Source organism: Microtus pennsylvanicus, chromosome 12, assembly GCF_037038515.1.
Source record: "Microtus pennsylvanicus isolate mMicPen1 chromosome 12, mMicPen1.hap1, whole genome shotgun sequence".
Taxonomy (NCBI): Eukaryota; Metazoa; Chordata; class Mammalia; order Rodentia; family Cricetidae; genus Microtus; species Microtus pennsylvanicus.
Window position 1 is genome coordinate 36871423 of NC_134590.1, and position 21217 is coordinate 36892639.

The 21217-nt window shown below is 47.0% G+C and overlaps 1 protein-coding gene across 2 annotated transcripts in view; it reads right to left on the reverse strand.

Moving 5' to 3' along the window:
- Tbc1d1 (TBC1 domain family member 1) overlaps nt 1–16600 on the reverse strand; it is a 187048-nt gene extending 170448 nt beyond the window's left edge. Inside the window, exons 1-2 of one of the 2 annotated variants that reach the window (XM_075943453.1) lie at nt 16123–16600; nt 3697–4203 (exon numbers count right to left, since the gene is read on the reverse strand). In XM_075943453.1, coding sequence (XP_075799568.1) covers nt 3697–4113 — 417 coding nt within the window. In that variant the 5' untranslated portion in view covers nt 4114–4203; nt 16123–16600. The remainder of the gene's footprint in view (nt 1–3696; nt 4204–16122) is intronic. The other variant, XM_075943454.1, reaches the window with a different exon arrangement.
- Between the last annotated feature and the right edge of the window lie 4617 nt (nt 16601–21217).

Sequence of the window (21217 nt, forward strand, 5' to 3'; positions counted from 1 at the left end):
TGCACACCCAAGGGAAGGGCCATATCACAGTGTACCTGTAAAACGACTCCTCTCCCTGCCTAGTCTCCTCAGATATTCTGCAGCACAGTAACTCAAAGGATCCCCTCCCAAGCAGCAGCCCTATGCTTATGCCTATGCCCATGGCAGCGAAGGCATGTTTGCTTGGGCAAGCACAATCAGGGCTGACCTCATCTGCTTAGAGGAAGCCTTAATCTTGGGAATTCTTTCACTGAGCGAACATTACAGACCAGTCGAGAGAGAGAAAAAAGCCAGTGCAGGTTTGCATACTCCTACAGCAGATAATCCTGTTAGGAGACATCTTGCCAAGGTGTCGCGAGAGCATAATAGATACGCCAGTTAAAATCGGGGCCACTGTCATTTCCTATTCTATTTCTGACAAGAACAAAATGCCTGGCTTAAGTAGCTATGCTGCCAACAACCCTCTCAACTGAAATGAGCGGAATGGCGGCAATTTGGACTCTAGTGACAAGTCATGTTGATAAAAACTGTGCACAAGCCAAAAAGATCTTAAGAACTAATTTATATTTCAAGGATGGCTTTTTTAGAATATAGAGGGGCCGGGAGGGATGGCTCAGCCATTAAAGGCTAGGCGCACAACCAAAAATATAAAAATATAGAGTCAGACTAATTCTCTACTTGGAGCAAGACGGAAAGCCTTGGACACAGAATTTTGCTGTAAATCTCTCGCTCCTGTCAGATGTCAAATGACTGGCCAGAGCTTGCTCACAGATGGCTGAGGAAGACCCTGAGGGAGGGGTCAAAACTGAGGTGCTGGACAACATTCTGGGCAAAACCCATCACCAAAGAGAGCTGTTTAACCCTCTCCTCTTTATTCTGGGAGCTTCCCAAACAATGGGAATTCCTAGGTTTATTCATGGGGTCTGTGGGAGGTGAGTTAATGTTGCTCAAGGATGACAAGAGCATCATCCGAAACCTGAGGACGCACCTCTCCATACACCTACTCTCTTTACACCACACCTTTGGGACGATGTTAGCACTCAATCTGCTTCCATAAACCCTTCTTGAGTACAGAGGCCAATGACATGATTCAGTAGGTGCTGAACTGCCTGCTGGCGTGCCTGCTGTCCAGACTGATGGCCTGAGTTCCATCCCCAGGACCACAAGGTAAAAAGAGAGGCGACAACTCAAAATCTTCCTCTGACCTCCACACCTCCCCCCCCCCCAGCGTGGACAGCTCCCCCATCAAATGCACACAAAACAAACAAACAAAATACACTTTTAAAGCTCTCTTGAATACTTCCCATGGCCATAAATGCTTATTGCTATGGGTGTTTTCCTTCTTTCCTTGGCAGTGCTAGAGATGGAAGTCAGGGATTTGTACCTGCAAGGCAACTGCTTATAACCTCAAACCAGCATACTCGGTTTGGGGTCTCCCATTCTATCTCACTTAAGCCTCCCAGCCACTGTATGAAAGAATTACCATAGTCATTCCCGTCTGACAGATGAGCAAGCAGGCACACTCAACTGCCTGAGGTCACTAGTTTCTACGTCACAGAGACGGGATTTAAATCCAGATGTTAATATCACTGGACTTTCAAGTGTAAATCCGTGGAGCATTTATCTGAGACGTCGGTGTGGTTAACACTAACATGATTCCTAGCTCTGAGGCAATTGAGTGGGATGGCGGCTTTTAGCGCTACGCATCAGCTTTACTTAAAACAAAAAAAGGCCCTCTTCCCTACACAGGATGTGTGACATGTGTTAGACTTCTTTCTGCCTTTCCGCCATGCTCCTGACATGCGCCACTGAACCCGATCCCTCCTGACACCTCTACCTTCCTCTCTGCTTCTGCTAATGACCTCTGAGACACTGGCCAGAGTGGCAATCACTGAGTCAGTGCGTTAAAGGAGCAAACAAAAGTGGGTGTTTGCAAATCCACTGCTGTCCCTTGGTGTCTTTAGGAGAGTTGTCCCAGGATCCCACGGACCCCAGAACCCCCAGATGCTCTAGTCTCCTGTACAAGAGGTCAGAGTTGGCAAATAGCCCCCTCACCACCTCCTATATCCTTCAAACAACCTCTAGATTGCCCACAATGCCTGACATGACGTCAGTGCTCTGTGAATTGTTATACATACTCTATTGTTCAGGGAATAAGGACAAGAGAAAGTGCGTTTGTATGTGTTCAGCATGAATTAGATATGGGGGGGGGAGGTTGGCAAACATTTTCTATCTGCTATTAGCTGAATCTACTGGTATGGAAGCTGTGGCTATAGAGGGCCAGGTTATACTTGGCAACAAAAACATTAATTTCCAAATGATATTCTTACACCCTGGGGATTATGCAAAAGAACCCAGTAGGGAGCAGTGGAGAATGCTGGCATTTCTATTCACATTTTAAACTTGAAATTAGGAACACATAGCTGGGTGTGGGGGAGCACTCCTGCAACCTCAGCTCATGGAAGGAGGAAGGAGGAAGACTAGAAGTTCAAGATCAACCTATGCCATTAAAAAAAGAAAAGGAGCCGGGCAGTGGCGGTGCAAGCCTTTAATCCCAGCACTCAGGGGGCAAAGGTAGGCGGATCTCTGAGTTCAAGGTCAGTCTGGTCTATAGAATGAGTTTCAGGACAGCCAGGACTATACAGACAAACAGACAAACCCCGTCTTGAAACAGACCAGAAAAGAAAGGAGAGAAAGGAAAGCATGAGAGCCTCACTGTCATTTCCCTGGGAACTTTGGCAGCCTCACCCAGTCAGCCTATAGCTCCAGGCACAGGGGATGCTCATGCCTAGCACCCGAGACTGCAGACCCTCAGGTGGGGTTAGCTGCAGGGCCCATGACTGCATCTTGTATACTGTACGAAGCTACATTTCCACCATGGGTCCAACTGAGAAAGTGACTACACGGATTATATTTTCGTTTTAAGTCGCTGATGTTCATGAGATGCGCAAGCGACTTGAAGTAAGCCCCGTGAAGAGCTACAAAGAACGCTGGCAGCAATCAGGCAGAAATAGGCAGGGAAATAACAGAGTTTTGGCCGCACCTCATACATTCCTCTCAGACACATCATAATACCAGGGTGATCAGATCTGACTAGAGGCTGGCAAAAGGAAAAACACAAAAGAACACCGATAGTATCAAAACTTAGACTTGTAGCTCCTGTTCTTATCAACAATTTTTGTATGAAAAAAATGTTACCACTGCCTTCGGAAACTGGATAAGAATATTTCATATTTTTCCTAATGGGATTAAAGAACTTTGCTACTCAAAATGCAGTTTGCTTTGAGCTAGCCTGGCCTTCACTGGTCACTTATGGGACACGCAGTCTTGGGGACCATCAAGCCCTGAGCTATGATTTCTACTTTAAGCCATCACCCCAAGGCTCATGTGCACACTGGAACACGAGAGGCGCCGGAGCTTTAAAAACAATGCCATTAAACAACACGGGGCCCTGACAATTCAGCTCTTCTTTATAATTCTAGGCAGGCTTTTCTGTTGAATTTTTAAATCCTGAAGCTGATCATTTTAAATCTATATTACAAACATCCTTCAACAAACACTATAAGCTTCCCATAAATCCCAAATTCTGTTAAACTACGTATAACAGCCGCATTTTTCTCATTACTCCCAGCATACTCAAAGTAAGCATCCCGACCCCGGCACCATACAAACCCCGCTGCCACCCGTGCCTTATCTTTTGATCCCACCTCCACTTACTTTAGTTTGATCGTCTGCTTTAAACACATAGCAGAGACTCTGACTGTTGGCAGCATCCTCCTTAATGAGACAAGCAAAGTAACTCGGGTCGTGACTGTTGTGAATCAGTTTGTGGACGTGCTGAGGCTTGCACTCAAAAATGCTGGAACAGATCAGCGGGTCCCATTGTTGACTTTTCCTCAGGTCGGGTTCACATCTCAGTCCAGAGGGCGAAACCCAGAGCCGGACTTGCTTGACTCCAGGCTCCTTCTTGGCGCCCTGGCCACTGAGTCGCCGTACCTCGGCCACCACCCATGGCAGCATGGGCATAGTTGTGAGCGAATGCACAGGTAAGGCGCCCACCAGCTGCAAGCCGAAGTCCACCGAGATCTCATTAGGGAACGGATGCTTCCTCGCTGTGAACGTGATCGCGTCCATCCTGGGAAAGGGCTGGGGAGCCAGGAAGTCGTGCTCCTGTTTTCCCAGTTAAATGGGTGATCTATTTCACATGCTTCTGAAGGCAGATTCCTGGGGGAGAAAAACAAAATTTAATCGAGTCACAGCAACAGCTGCTTGCACAGTTATTATCCCAGAATTTAACAGTCTGATACTTAAATGTAAGAAGAAATGGATATTTGTTCAAATAACCTCTACCTAGAATGAAATTCCCTGTAATTGTTTTAGGCATAAAACCTAGAAATGGTGTAACTGTCACATTCGTTGTGGGACACAAAGATCCTACTGGGAATTTATTGGAGAATACAAGCCTCACGGTGTCAGGAAAAAAAAAAAAGCAGGGTGGGGGAGGGAGGGTTAGAGAGATGGCTTAGAGGTTAAGAGGACTTGTTGCTCTTGCAGATGACCTGGGCTCAGTTCCCAGCATCCACATGGTGATTCACAACCATCTGTGACTCTAGTTCCAGGACTGATACCTTCTTCTCACCTTTGTGGGCACTAAGAACACACACGGTGCACAGACATACTTGCAAGCAAAATACTCACACATAAAATAAAATGAATAAATCTAATCTAATCAAGTATATAATAATAAAATATAATATAATACAAAAAGCATGCACACACACATGAGCACAGGAGAAAGTGAGACAGTTCTGAGAGTTCCACACTCTGTTAGAGCACTTACAACTTATTCAGGAAATTTCTCTAAGACAAAATTCAATAGTGGTCATTCCCTACCCCCAAAGGAGAAATATTGTGAGGAAAAAAAAATCAGCCCATTCCTTTTCATAGTTCACTGAACCAGACCCATTTTAAACAGCTGACTACCAAATTTACTTTTTAAAGAAAAACCCAGGAGCTCACTCATTCTAGGCTACTGTTCTACCACTAAGCTATAGCCCCAGGTCATAGCCAAATCTTACTTTATTTTATTTTTTGAAGAACAGCTAGAGGTTTTTGTTTTGTGTTTCTTTGTTTTGCGTAAGAATGTTTTGCCTGCATGTACGTATGTGTACCATGTTGAATGCCTGGTGCCTAAGGAGGCCAGAAGAGGGCACTGCATCCCCTGAAACTGGAGTTTCAGATGGTTGTAAGCCATTATATGGGGTGCATGGAACCAGCCCAGGTCTTCTGTAAGGTAGTCAGTCCTATTAACCGCTGAGCCATCTCTCTAGTCCCAAGAGTTGGACTTTGTTAAGATATTTTCATATAAATTTAAGCTCGAGCATTGGGAGAATGAAAGGGGGTGGGAAAAAATCAAGACATTCCTGAGGATATAGGCATGGGCTCTGAAAAGCAGTGTCCCCTACTCAAAATTCAAAGGGCCCTCCCTGAGCCTGTCCAGAGGTTCAGACTCACAAATTCATACTCTTTTAACACACACTTGGCCTTATCACGGTCAAAGCATATTATAAAGATTAGCTTAATTCATTCATAAGTAAGTCGTCATTTCAATCTTGTGCCATTCATCAACAGACGCCAGTCATCTTTTCCAAACCCAAATTCTCTTGACTAAATTCCTTATCATCAGCAACTACCTTTATTGTATTTTTATAATTGATTGGTTGACTTTTTTTTTTAAGATAGAGTTTCTCTGTGTAGTCTTCCCTGTATCCCAGAACTTGCTTTGTGACCAGGCTGGCCTTGAACTCACAGAGATAGATCTCCAAGCCTCTGCCTTCCAAGTGCTGGTATTAAAGGTATGTGCCACCATCGCCTGACTCCTGTGATATATCTTGAAGCTCATAGCAGACGATGGTAAACTGCTGCTGTACAAAACTCAGTTGCCAATAGTACCTCACGCATCCCCACCCATCCCTGCTCACCCCATCCCTGCTCACCCCAGCTCTGTCCATCTCCTCTCACCAGCCCCGTCCAGCCTTCAGTCCTCATACCTCCCTCTAGAGTACTGACCCCAAGAGAAACCCCATGAAGGACAGGACTGTACCTGTCTTCTTTATTCTGACACTGGGTCTGGCACACAGTAGGGCCTCAAGGGTATCTTAGAGAATGAGAGAATCATCTCCTATCCTAAGAAGGAGGCTGATGACAAAGAAGGAAGAGAAGGTTATCTTTGAAACTCCGTAGCCCTCAAGTCTTCCTTCCCATTCTTCTCGCACAAATTTCTTCTGTGTATCTTCCTCCCGATGTCTTCTCTCCCTGTTGCTCATCCATTTCCGCTTAGGAGTCCTCAGCTACACTGCAGAGGCACTGAGACCGCGTGCATTAAAGCCACCTGGGTCTTCCAGGTTGTGAAATCCAAAGATAGCAAAGTGGCCCTACTCTAAATGATTTTTCAAGCAAGCCACATCCCCTTCTTCCTTTTCTTTTTGCATTATCACGCATGTTGGCATGTGTGGACACAGGTGGGTGCCAGTGTACAAGGAGGGCAGAGGTTGAGGTTGGGAGTCATGTTCCAGCTTACTCATTTAGGCAGGGTCTCTCAATCAAGCCCAGAGCTTCCTGGTGTAGTTTCCATAGCCGGCCTGCTCTGAGGATCCCCATAGCTGCCTTCCCAGGCTGTAGTTACAAGCAGGCTGCAGTGCCCAGCCAGCGTGTCTGAGGGCTCTGGTGACCATAACTCTGGTCCCCACACTCTCGTGGCTTACTGTCCTATGTCCCCAGATTTTGTACACGTCCCTTCTTGAGACTCTTCTGGCTCCTGTCTTATCTGCCAGGACCTTGTTTTCAGGTTATTAGAAGGCCCCCAATTTTCGTTTGGCCCCATTCCCTTCCCTTATTCCACCTGCTTTTTCTTGTGACAGTATTACCTTTTGGTGCCAACAAACAGTCAAATGCTCATATGACTGTGAACATGACGCATTCTACGTATGTTAGCTGGCGGTGACTCCTGTGAACCAGGAGACCACAGTCCTTGACTAACTTGTCACAAAGTGACATGGAAGAGTTTGCACCTGGCCCTGAAGCCCATGTTTTTAAATGAGCTGATCAGATACACCCTAATAACTCCCAAGGTTTTTTTTTTTTACTCCCAGACAATCTCCTTTCTGAGTTCCAGATGAGTCATTCATATTTCTGCATGGTCTCAGCTGATCAGCTCCTCAGCCTGAGCTTAGCTGTCTCTCAGCTGATCAGCTCCTCAGCCTGAGCTTAGCTGTCTTACAACGAACCCAGTCTCAGCTCCCTGTTGACCAGAACTTCTCCTCCTGCATCCCAGCAAACAGCATCACTGGCCATTTTATGCTGTTCTCTGCTTCCTGTTCCCAGAGCAAACCCTGAGACAATCAGCTTAGAAAGAGAAACAGTTCACTTTAGCTCACGACTGCAGTCCCTCAGACTCCGATGGGTTGTGTTGCTGCTTTCAGGAGAGAAAGAAAGGAAGGAAGGTGCGGCACAGATACACCACTTAATTCCCAGGAACAAAAAAGAGGATAAGGAAGGGCCCGGGGTCCCATCATCTCCTTCTAGGGCACAGTCTTAACTTGGAGACTTCCCACAAGGCTTACTTCTTAAAGATTCCATTCTCTCCCAGTAGTGGCTTCCTGAAGACCATGCTTTTACCACGTGGACCTGGCAGCAGCCTGGGGGCACATGACAGCACTGGCCAAGTCACCGGGATTCCTCCGTCATCCCAGCAGTCCTGACTCTACCATATAAATATATCTGACCTTTCCATCCCCTAGAGAACCCTTCTGCTATCTATCAGCCATCACATGCCATGAGCTCTACACACAAACATTCTCTCAGAACCCTCAGCCCTATATTCCCCCTAATGTCCTCTTCCTCAACACTTTTTGTTTTTTAAGACAGAAAAGTAGTCACAATCGCCATATAAGATGTGGGTTCTCGTGGCCCGGTGCCACGGCACACACTATCCCATTCCCCTCTTCTGAACATGAGACTAGTCACTGACTGTAAGGGGCCAGAGAGTTTTCCTCACTTGAAGGGGACAAGTTGGTCTTCATGGTTAAACCACTGAGAGAAGAAATGAGATTTCTACACGGGAGGTAAAAGACCAATAGCAATAACCAGAATCAGCGGTGATGACGATTTCCCATCATCCACAGGCAGGATGACACCTGTCACAGAGCAACACAGTAGAAGAAACCAGGTTTAGGTAACCTGCCTGGATTCTGGTGAAGAATGTATCCACCATAGATGTTTACAGCAGAGGCATGATGGGAAGTGTAGTTCAGAATAAAGGCATTCGGTGACCCTCCTCATGATGTGTGTAGAAACACTGGAGACCCAAGGAGAAGAACTGTCTCTCAGCCAGTCCCACGTTCATCCCTCGAGTCCAGTTACATCACTGCTGAAGAACCATGGCCTCTTTCTTCCTAGGGAGGTCAGAGCCACTGGCAGCATGCCCTCTCCATTACTACACTTGGGGGTCTCATTGTCGCATGTATTTTAAGAGTCTGAAGAGGCATCCTTCAACAGACTGCGAGCTTCATACACCAGTCAGGTTTGGGGGTAGAAAAATCAGTATTTGAATTTTAAACCTTTTCTAAGACAGAAATGAAGTCTGTTCTTTATTCTGTTTTCCCATTTTATGTGTGTGTGTTCTAAAAGTAAAGTTTTATAATGTGGACATAGCTTACAGCTATTTTAAGATTTACTTTTATTATTTTTAACTATGTATATGGGTGGGGTATGTGCACACGAATGCAGGGGCGCTAGGAGGCCAGAGACACCGGATCTCTCTAGAGGCGGAGTCACAGGCAGTTGTGAGCCACTCCATATGGATGCTGGGAACTGAACTCTAGTCTCCTTAAAGAGAAAAATGCATCTTAACTGAGGTACCTATCAAGCCCCAATGCTATGGTTTTGTGTTGAATTTTTTTTCTTTTTCCTTTATCTACCTGTTGGTTTATTTATTAGTTTTTAATTAAGTTTATTCATTTATTTTACATCCTGACCAGTTACCCCTCCCTCCTGTCTTACCATTCCCTTCCCCCAATCCACTCCTCTGTTTCTGTTCAGAAAATGGCAGGCTCCTATGGGTGTCAACACAAAGCATGGTGTATCAAGCTGAGGTAGGACTGAGCTCCTTCCCTTGTGTTAAGGCTGGGCAAGGTAATCCCTTCTGAGGAATAGGTTCCTGGAAGCCAGCCAAAGCATTAGGGACAGTCCCTACCTAAGAGTCCCACAAGCAGATCAAGCTACACAACTGTCACACTTACATAGAGCGCCTAGATGGGTCCTCTGGAGAGTCCCTAGCTGTTGGTTCAGAGTCTGTGAGCTCCTATGAGCCCAGGCTAGCTGTTCCTGCGGGTTCCCTTGTGATGAACTGGACCCCTGGCTCGTATAATCTTTCCTCCCTCTCTTCAACGAGGTCCCCAAAGCTCAGCTCAGTGCTTAGCTATGGGACTCTATTCCTGTTTCCGTCACTCACTGGATGAAGCCTCTCTAACAACACCTGGGGTAGTTACAATCTGAGCACAAGAGATGACCAATTCGGCTACCTATCCAATATTGCATTTATTGGCTTTTGGACACGGGGTTTCTCTGTGCTGCCCTGGATCTCCTGTAACTCACTTTGTAGATGACACTGGCCTTGAACTCATAGAGATCCACTTACCTCTGCCATATATCACCATGCCTGGTCTTTCTTTTCATTTTAAATATTGAAACCTACCAACAATAAGGCAACACAGTATTGTTTTTTTTTTAAGATTTACTTATTTATTATGTATATGGTGTTCTACCTGCATGTACGCCTGCATGGCAGAAGAAGGCACCAGATCTCATTATAGATGGCGGTGAGCCACCATGTGGTTACTGGGAATTGAACTCAGTCACTGCTCTTAACCCCTGAGCCATTTCTCCAGCCCCCCCCCCAAGCAATACATTACTTTGTTCCTGAATAAATTTTATGAAAGTGGGGGTCTCCTTCTTCCTCCAGTGTACAGCCACGACCCCTAGTATACATGCACTCATGGTAACAGAAGGCCTTAAAGTTCATATAATCCAATAAATAATATTCCCTCCCCCTTTAGAGGTGAAAGTGGCATTAAAAGCCGGGCTTGACATCCAGTCCTGTAACTGAACCTGCTTTAAGTTCTAGCCGTTGACAGCTGCTAATCCCAAGACATGTTTAACGAAACCCTAGAATGAGCACAAAGGACAGACCTGAGGTCTATCAATTATTTTAGGTAGCGCACTTATAAATCAGGTGGCAACAAGCATGACAAAATGGTTCTCTGCTTTCTTGTCATTTCAATCATTTGGTGAACAGTCAGTCATTGAATTAGTTCTGCCATTTTATTGGCAAAAGTATTTGAATGCTTCAAGGGCTCTGCTTTTCAAGCAGCTGTGGGACATTCGAGTGTATCTGTACAGGAAGTTAGCCCTTATAATACTTAGAAAAAGAAGCAAACTGAACTCAACATTAGATATAATTATTTCTGAGTAATTCAGATGATTCTAATATGACTGCTACAGTTTTAGATATGAACTGGCCCCGGTCTCCTGTTCTGATCATGTGGTCCGCAGTGACGGGACCTGTTTTCGGAGGTTGTGTGACCTTTGGCATGTGTGGCCTAACTAGCAGAAGTGGGCTAGCTGCTGTGGACAGGGCACTAAGGCTAGGTCTACCTCTGGTTTCAGTTCATACTCTCTGCTTCTGAATCTGCCAAGATGTTAACAGCCTCGCCACATGTCCAGCAGCACAGGCTGGCCCATCTCCTCCCCGCAATCTCAGCAGCACAGGCTGGCCCATCTCCTCCCCGCAATCCCAGAAGAACAGGCTTGCCACTCTTCTCCCCACAATCCCAGCAGCACAGGCTGGCCCACCTCCTTCCCGCAATCCCAGCAGCACACGCTGGTCCACTCTGGTATTTCTGGAAACCACAGTCCAGAATGAACTCTTCCCCCTTCAGTTCTTTCTGCTTAGTATTTTATCAAAGCAACAAGAAAGTAACTAATGCAATGAGATTCAAGATAACTCAGACTAGGTAAATAATCATATCCCTTTTTGATCAAAAATATCATGGAATAAACAAACTATTGCATAATGTAAGCAAACCACCGCATTGTTTCAGAGCTATCCCAAATCACATCATCTTCAGCGGAGAACCTTCTGCATTTTAAACGCCAAGGAGAACCACCTATTTATAGGTCCCTTTCTGTCTTGTACCCAAGCAGTGAAAATCATGCCCTGCTATTCCAGTGGGGGTTCTGCTTAGGTTCTTCTTAGTAAAGTCACACATATGCAAGCCTGACCCTTTAGAAAGGCCTTTAAATATAGCAGCTACCCAAACACAAGAGTGTCCTTTTTCTAGAACCCTTTCAGTAACCTTGTTAACGAGCCCTGCTAACCCTGGAAGCATGAGCTTGGGATCATGAAACTTTAAAGTGAGCCTGGTCCTTTCAAGCCATTTACAAATTTCCCTCATATATGAAATGAAGCGACTGGGTTCTGGAGAAGTGGCTTGTCTAAATTTAGTGACAGATTTGGGACAGTCCAAGTCCCGGACTCCCATCCCCAAGCTGGAAAGAACCTCAATTTCCCCGTAAGAACACTTTCAAGTGTGAAATTGAAAAGCAAGTGACTTAACTTCTCCAAAATCTGAAGTTTATTCTTATAGGAGAATAAAATAAAATCCTCTCCGAGGTTCCTCTGTTTCTGAAATCTGGTGAATGCAATTTCCATAATGCAGAATACCAAATGTCCCCCACATTGTGTGAGGATACAAAGCTGCTTCCGTCTTTGATTTAAGAACAAAATTGTGTGTGGGGTTAGGGGAGGAGTCTATGAGTCTAAGCACAGGAGAAGCCAGGGTAGAGTTCACAAGCTATGTAGGGGGAACCCTCTCCCTTTCTAGTTCCATATCACCCCATCCCAGGACACAGAGGGTGGAATAAAATTCTCCAATAGCTAGCCTAGGCAGTTTCAGCTCTCACCTGATCAGAAGGGCACTAGGGCTCCATATGGTTTTAGTGGGTACCCTAGGGTTGTGTCCTGGAAGCCTGGCACGCAATGTGACTGTATTAAAAAGTGGTGGACTTTACGAAGTAAGGCCTAGTAGCAGGTGACTGAATCATGGCCACCTTCATAAAGAGAGCAATACTCCTCTGGTAGGGTGGGCTCTTTCTGCAAAAATATATCAGTTCTCGCAAAAGGGCGTTATTACAAAGGAGCCGGCCCCTTCCTTCTTCCCCTCTTTATCTATGACCTCTGATTCTCACACACATCTGCCTGGTGATGCTATCCACCGTGTATAACGACTGCTTAAAAACACGGCCTGCCACTTCTTTCTACTCCAGCCAGGGCAGTGATCAGGTAAGGGCGATCCTTTGCAGTTATAGATATGGCGTTCCAGAAAACAGTGGTCTCACTTTCTCACCCTCTGGGGTGCTCAGTGCTGGGGTGTGCCTCTTTAACTTGACATGTCAAGTGACAACCTTTTGGAATGGCTTCTTATAGAAGTCCGAGCTAATTCAAGCCAGTGTGTGTGTGTGTGTGTGTGTGTGTGTGTGTGTGTGTGTGTAATCTTCCCTCCTGCATGGCTGCTTTGAGTAGTAACAACTGTCAACACAAACAGCGCTGTGTATCTATTAACTAACTTAACACACAGCAACCATACACAACTGAGAGAAAAGAACCGGTGGTCCCCTCCAGGGAGAGCACTTGCCTAAGGTCAAATGGCTAAGCACAGCGTGAGGATTTGAACCTGTATCTTTTGGCTCTTGGGTTCTCCTCTTCTTGGACTTGCTGCAGATGCCCTTCTGGACTCCCACAGTTGAGAAGGGTCTACTTTATCCTCCCATTTCACAGATGGGTTCTCTCACTAATAAATGGTAAAGGCAGATTTGAATCTCAACCTGTCTCATGCACAGACTCCCATTCTCACTCTGACGGTCTCATTACTCCTCAGACATCTTTCTCACTGGCGTAGGTTGACTGCTGTACCTAAATTTTCCATAGTTTTTGAAATTCAAATTTAATGTTGGAAATAAAATATAAAATAAATAAACATAAAAATAGCAGTAATTTTTTAATTAGATAACAGGTATGTTTTAAGCACTCTGCCTGTGTAAGTCCATAAATTCTGGCAAGCCTATAAGTATTTTCTTAGTTTGAAAATATAGATTCATTTATTATATATGATATTTGTTTTTGTACTAAGAATTGAACCCAGGGCCTCATCCATACTAGGCAAACATTCCAATGCTGAATTATATCCCAAGCCCCCTCTTCTTTTCATTTTAAGACAGAATATTGTTTAATTAATTAGGCTGGCTTCCAACTCTCCATCCTCCTGCCTCAGCTTTTATAGTAGTAGGAATTGGGTATGTACCACCCTGTTAAGCAATATATAAAGATGTGCTAAAGTTAAATGAGTTTGTTATCTTTTGGTGGGGGTTGTTTGTTTGGTTTTTAGGTTTGGAGAGAGTAGCCTGTAACCCAGGAAGGTCACAAACTAATTATGTAGCCAAAGCTGACCTGGAACATCATGTCTTTTGTGAGGAATCTTCTTTTAAAATATTTTCATTAAACTATTTCAGTGGGGTTGAAAAGGAAGCAAGGTGTGGGGAGAGGACAAAGACAGCAAAGCAGCTTGCATGGGAGCAGCTCCGACTGGAGACAGAGTCCATTTCCTTGCTCCTGGGATGCGAACCCTGCACACCCTCATTGCTGGACCAGCCAGTTATTTTAATGAACATTTTCTGCTTCTCCAAGTTTAATGTCCAAGAACAGAACGGGACTGGGAGGCAGATCAAGCCCCGGGATTACCGGGGTCGTTAAACTTGAGAAGGGCAGTAAGGCAGACACAGAAAGGGCAAGGCAAAGTATCTGTGCCAGCCCAGCCACACATGCCGCTCCTCACAGGGGCATATGTTTTACGTTTCCTTGTGACTATAAAAACTTTGGGGCCTGGGACCTACAGAGAAAGGCTGGGGTGGGGTGCTTCAGGGAGCTATCTTTGGTGAGAAAAAAAGAGAAGCATGTTTAAAACAGTAGCCTCTCAAGCAGCTGTGGTCCTTGTTGCCCCTTATTCTATCAAATAGCTGGCGGGGAAGTGGGTACAGGCAGCCCTTCCCTAAGGGCACAGCCTAGAAAACAATGGGCCACAACATAGCTCCTACCAACACCACGGCTACAACATGGGCCACAACATAGCTCCTACGAGCACAACAGCTACAGTCTTCTTGGTCCAGGCTGTCTTCTGGAGCAGTCGGTCAGGTATTGACAAAGGATAGATAGTCAGGGGAAAGGCAACACTCAGGGTTCTTCCAGCCACCCAGCCCCAAATGCCCTCAGATAACTGTGACAGAGTAGGTGTTATAAGTTAGAAGGCAAACACTGACATGATGTCACCCAATCAGGAATGTCCCCAAGGTGATCAGGGAGCCCTTGAGCTCTCCATGGGACAGACCAGGGTAGACCGTGGCAGGGAGTCCCATTGCAAAGCTCTCCTTTGGTATCAATAATTCATAACTACACCAATGCTCCCCCTTTTTTCTACTGGTTTGTAAATGACTGAACAAATCCACAAAAAGCATCCCTTACTGATTTTAGGCCGTCCATCAAGCCACAATGGATCCCTTTATTGTCTCTTGGTCATCAGTTAATACATTCAGCATGTTATGGGATACCCTCTAACTCACTGGCGCGTCTTACCATTCAGTAGCTCATGCTCCATCAATGGTGACTTACAGATAAATTTGGAGAGTTAGTGTCTTTAATTTGATAGGAACCAACACCTAAAACCAGACACGCTGGAGGCCCAACAGCCCATTTCTAACCGTTGGAAAGCACCCCTTACATACTCTTTCATGTACCTTCCTGATTCCCCAAGAGAGTCAGGAAGACGCTGATTCTGCGCGAGAGGAAGCAATCCTCTGAATGCTAAGGAAAGATAAAAGAACTTCTACCTTTCAGAGGGCTACAGAGCTCTCAGCCAGGTGCAGGACAGAACACCCGGTAGGGAGCCGGGTAAGTGGCTGCAAGGTGCATTCCTACCTCTTGGTACAGCTGCCCTTTCCTCCTCCCTCAGACCCCTCCCACTCTGAGCAGGCCCCACAAACAACAAAGGCCAAGCGTGGCCATCCTCCAACTCATAGCAATCCCACTTCACATCTGCGAGACTTAAATAAAGCAGGCTCTTTTATCAGTGTAGGTGCAATGCAAAAAGTTTAGGAGTTTAGGCTTGTAGAGATAGCCGAATTTCTTGGGTGTGACCCATTTAAATTAGGTCATCAAAAACTCCCTTCCAACGCCCGATTCTACTAATAAAAGAACTCTCCCAGTCACCTAAGAGGAAAGTGAGAGAGGATGAGGTGAACGCCTGTCCGTCCATCAATACCGGGGCACTGAAGACTCAACTGTCTGCTGAGAGGAACAATCATCACTTTCAATTTCTTCTCCTTTTTAAGCAACTTCCGGAGAACCAGCCATTTAAAATTTAAAAAAAAAAAAATCACAACCGGGAACGCCACACCTAGGCGGATTTCAAACAAAACGACCCATCTTTCAGAAAAGAAGAAAACTGCAACCTGTGAAATTTGAAAGAGTCTTACTCACGTAGCAATCCGGAAGCTGCTAGAAAACAATTAAGCTGGGTTTCAAAATGACCAGGACAGGATGTGCCCATAGAAAGAAATGTTGAGTGCGCCGAGAAGCTGCCAAAGTTAGCGCTGCAAAGTACCCTGAACTTTGAAAAGGTATCCTAGGGTCACTCTGACCCCTTCCTCCCAAGCTGGTAGTCTTACAAGCACTTTCGCCCTGGTGATATTTGGCGGGAGGGAGGGGGAGGCGGGAGATGCGAGAAGAGCTGGGGAGAAGCCTGCCTGAGCGCTCTGGTCACAGAGAGCATCAAGGTTTCGGTTCCCTCCAAGCAGGGGACAAAAAGGTGGCACTGAAATCCTTTCTCTTCCCCCTCCCCCAACGGCGCACCCCTAGAGACCCGGCAGCAACGCCCTTGGGTGGCGGGACCGCGGCTTCTCCTCAGTGAGGGAGCGCAGGGGCTTGCAGGAGGTGGAGGGCTGCGCGAAACCCTAGGGACCCAAGGTGGAACCTACCAGCGAGGTGGCGCGCTCAGAGCTCCGGGCTGGGCTGGGGCTCGTAGGTGCTCCCCAGCACCCTGAAGATGGCCTGGGCGGGCCAGGCGTCCATAGTCTTCAGCTGACTGCGCTCTTGCCGCCCTACGCAGCTGGAGTGGGGACCGTTCCACAGTCTGGCGCTGCTTCTCTTGCGGGCTGAAGATACGGCGGGTCCCGCGGCGGCTTGCAGCAACAGGCACCGCGGTGTGGCCGGCGGCGGCGACAGCAGCGGAGGAGGAGGTGTCTGCGCGCTGCTCGCGTTTCCTCCTCCCGGGCTGGGCGAGCGCGGGGGAGGCGGGGGCGGGGGCGAGGGGGCAACAGCGGGGATCTCCTTAGTGGGTTCCGCGGGAGCCAAGAACAGGACGCAGTGCCCTCCCTTCTCCTCCGCTCCGTGCGACTCTGGCGGGGCGACACGGCCCAGATTGGCGAGTCACAGGCGAGCAACAGCTGCTGCAGTGCGGGTCCTCCACGGCCTCCCTCCCCTCGCTCCCCAGCGGTCCATCCTCAGCCCGCCCAGGGGCCACCAGGCTCCACCCCACGAGAGCTTGGATAAGGTGCACGGATCGCTGCCCCATCCAGCCTCAGCGTGAAGTCCTGGCCCGGGATATTCTCCGCGTGCTGGGGACGCGGGCCCACGAGTGATAATGGCCTTCGCGGCGGGATGTGCGTTTGCACATCGTGTTCTTGATGGCCTATTTATAGCAGGTGGCTCTGACCGTGGCTACTTTGGCCCCGGAGGCTCTCAGCAGGTGGTAACGTAGCCTGGGCTCTGGCCAGAACCCAGCTCCTCCACACGCACTCCTCCGAAACTGACCGGGATCACTGCGCAGCTTACCCGCAGGCCACCCAGCCACCAGCCCTCCCCCGCATCACCCTTCTTCCTGCACTGGGGTCTAATGGCAAGAGGGAGGAAACCGGGCACCAAAGGAGGCTGGGACGCTGGTACTCCAGGCAGGAAAATCAGGGACTCAGGAAAACACCCGGGTTGGAGTGCCCTCCGTGGATTAAACACCACTAAGCCCATCTCTGACCAGGTGCGGGAGTGACGCAGAGCCCAGACTGCGCGCTTTTTCCCTCCCTGCGCGCCGAGCACACACGCACGCAAGCGCGCTTGTGTACACGCCAGAGAGCCACGAAAAGCTCCCAAAGCATCCCAGAGCATCTTAAAGCGGGTTAAAGAGGCAGTTTCACTTAGAAGGGCAGAAGGGGTGGAAGAAAAGTGAGCACTGCAAGTGGGAGCTGCCAGCTTGGGTTGTATCTAGAACACTGTGTAGCTATAGTGTGGGGATAGCTTACTCTTTATTACAGCATAGTTTGTCTGCGTAGTTTCAGATCTTTAAAAAAAAGAGTTAAAGAATACATACAGCTACGAATAATCTAATGAGGAGAATACTGACGAGTTTATGGAAATTGTTCTGCAAAACAGGTCAGATTTTCCTGTTAAACTAAAATTGTCTTCGGGATCAGATCATTATTGTTTCGTTCAGAACCCCATTGTTCAGTTATCCTTCCCTCTCTGTGACCTTCAGACTATGGCTATCTCCAGAGGGTCACCAGAGGCGGGTGACCAGTCAGCCATTTCAGGAGCACCAGGGCCACCTTTCAAAGCGTCTGAGAGATGGTGTTTGGACCTATTGTTTAATCACCTTGCCTGGCAGTCCCCCCAGTGGGAGAAGGGACAGAGGATTTGCTGGATTATACTTACAGAGTAGGCCAGAGCCACCTCAGTATTACTGCTTCCTTCCCTTTTCTTGTCCTCCCCCCTACACCTCCCCCCTCCAAAAATTCTGGACCTTGAGTGCTGGAGGCTTAGCAGCAAGGTGGAAGCCAGGTGGTATAGCAAGGCGGGGCTTGGGTACAGAAGTGGGATAGTAGAGGAGCCTAGGCCAAGTCTTGATGTTGGGAGGCAGGGGAATAGTTCATTCCCCATAAGCTCCAGAAATTTATTCCCCATAAATTCCAGCAAAGAGGTGTGTATAACGGAGAGGCAAGCAACCTGCAATAACCCTGATCTGGGTTGGTGAAGGCGTGGTGGCCTTGAGGCAAGCAGTTATTTCTGCTTCACCTCTCTAGTTTCCAGGGGCATTTAGTGTCCCGAAATGATAGTGAGAAACTGTATAGGACTTTATAAAATAGAATCCACCTATAACACAACACATAATAGAGAATTGTGAATGTTTTGTCTTTTTAAATCCTTAGCTGACTTATTCTAGATGTCAGGAAACAGCCTGCCTACCTAGCCCTTTGGTTGATATCAGCTCTGGAAGAAGTAGTGAAGACTCCAGAGCAAAGTAAACATGTGGGGCTTGCAGGGGAGTGGAGATCTTCCCTACAGGGGATCCCGGATGCTAGTGTTGACCATCTTGGTGACTTGACGGATAAAACTTCCATCAAGGAACCTATCAGCCATGGATGCTGCTTGGTTGTCTTTGGACAGTCTATGCACTCGCCTCCCTGCCCCCAGAGCCTCCCACAATCCTGAGTACAGCATTCTTTCAGGGCTCCCTCTCGAAAGTCATTCCTATGCTCCAAATTTAGTCACTTGCAGTATAATTAATTATTTATTGCCAAATACTAGCAATATTAATACCAGCTCTAAGACAGCTGCAAGCTCCAAAAAAGACGGCCATTCTAATAGGAAGCCCAGAGACAAAGACAACAGAGGCTACTTTGCTTCTAAAATGTTAAAAAAAAAAAAGCCACATGTGAATTAAAGTCTTTGGCTAATGTAAAAACGCGATCTTTAAATGACTAGGGGCATAGGATGTAACTTACTTAGAAGATTGCTTGACTAGGCTGCACAAAGATCTCGGTTTGACACCCACATAAACCAAATGTGGCTGCGCATGCCTGTAATCTAGCACTTCAGAGGTAAAGGCAGGAAGATTATGAGTCTGAGGGAAGCCTCGGGGAGAGGCTGTCTCCAAAACAATAATGTTTAAAACAAAATACCAGAAGATTTTTCTTTTTGAGACAGGGTTTCACTGTGGAGTCTAAACTGTCCTCAGACTTGAAATCCTCTTGCCTCCGCCTCTGGCATGCTGGGATTACAGGTGTACACCATACCTGGCTATTACAAAATCTATTATCTAGGTATTTGAATGTTCATTTTTCCAAGGATATTGAACTCTAATTATTGCCATAATACAGTTTTACTTAATTTCAAAATATGCTTATTGGGAAAGAGTTCTCAATCAGAGTTCCCTTTTCAAAACTGGTGCCAATAAAGACAGAAGTTAAGATGACAATGGATAGAATCCTAGGGTGTGACGAAGTGGCTCACCAGGTCTCATTGCCTGCTGGTGGCTTTCTGGAGACATAGGTGGACTGGCTCCCGAGCAAGTTCATGGTCAGTGGAAAACATCTGTGACCAGTAGGAGGTGCCCTTTCAGCACCTGCTTCCTGACTTGCCACCCTGTCAATCCCATCATAAGATTCACTTCTGAAGAGGAAGCCAGGTCACAGCAAGGCATCTTTATTAGCTACAAGAGCAATGGTTCATGACAGGAAAACAGATTAAAGTCACGAGAGAGCTAACTACACACACTGACTCGTCTGCGTACAAGGCCCTTGGAGTCCATTTTCTGAAAGGTGCAGAAATGACAAAATACAACGTTGTAAAAAGTTAACATGAGCAGCTACCCAAGGCGGATCTTGAATTTCAGCATCCCGAGTACCCAGAAGTTTGCGTGAAGAACTCGTGTTTGCTGTGGATGGGACAACATAAATCTATGTGGAGCGAAAACAGACTGTACACTCTGGCCCCAGTGCAGGCCTCTGTGAAGTGTCTTATCTCCTTTTATGGACAAAGCAGATAAAACTCTGAGCGCTGGCCCTACTTCCCTTTTCAGCAGCCTCTCTTGTCTGTCAAGGCTCTACCCAAGCTCCAGGCACTCTCTGTGGGATCCAGTTTTTAGGTAGGGGTCCTACTTCCCATCTGAGCTGGCTGTGTGTGGGGGCAGGGAGCACACAGCCCTTCATCGTGAAGTCTGAGTCAGCGAAGTGCTAGCGGAATCTCTGTAGAGTCTCACAACTGATTGAGCGATTTCACCCAAAGCTGAGTGAGCTTCCCACACTGCAGGACCCCTTCGTTTTACCCTGTGCGCCAGCCTGCTCCATGCTGAGAAATCTCAGCTGGAATGCAGTAGCTGGCTTGCAGCTCCCTGCTTCTGCCCCCACTGTCCCAAGTCTATTCTCAACGTAGCTGTTAAAGTATCTGTTAAAGTAGCAGTTGGTTCATTCGAACCTGTGCATGGCTCCTCAGGCTTCCCAGAGTAGAAGTCACATAATCATTTAATAATACCATTATAATCACTAACAATTTCTGATGAGATAATTATAATAATGTTATAAATATTATATAATGTTGTCTCTTCCTTTTCTATGCCCCACTACCTCTCCAGTATTTCATCACCTACTCCAGGCCTTACTGACTCTGCGCCTGCAACACTGACCTTGTCCCTCACAGCTATAGTCACACTCCTGCACCGACCAGGGCCTTTTCCCTCTGCCTCCGGTGCCCTGCCCTCGGATGCCTCGTTGTCCTTCACTTATTCCAGTTCGTCAGGGTTTCACATTTTTCCCTCTCCAGAATGTCAACTTTCTGAAAGTAGAGCTATTGCTGCACACACTCATGCACACTCGCACGCGCGCACGCACACACACACACACACACACGCACACATGCATGCACACACTCACATACACACACTTTCCACCCTCATTGCTTCCCATTTCTCCACAGCACTTGCCCACTGCTGTGTTGTGCTGGTGAAAGGTCTGTCTCATTTGTCACCTGTCTTTCCCCAGGAGCAGAGGGATTTGATTCAGATACCCCTCTGTTTGCAATGAATGCATAGATGCCAGAGATGCCAGAGCAGATATTCAGTAGCTCTGCGCTGAGTGAGAGAATGAGTAAGTCAGTCATGGTGGGGCTGGAGAGATGGCAGGGCAGTTAACAGCACCCTGTGCTCCTCCGGACCTTTCACTCCAACTCCAGCAGATCCAGGCGCCCGCATGCACACGGAGACATCCACAAATACACATAGTTCAAAATAATCAAAAGATAATCATT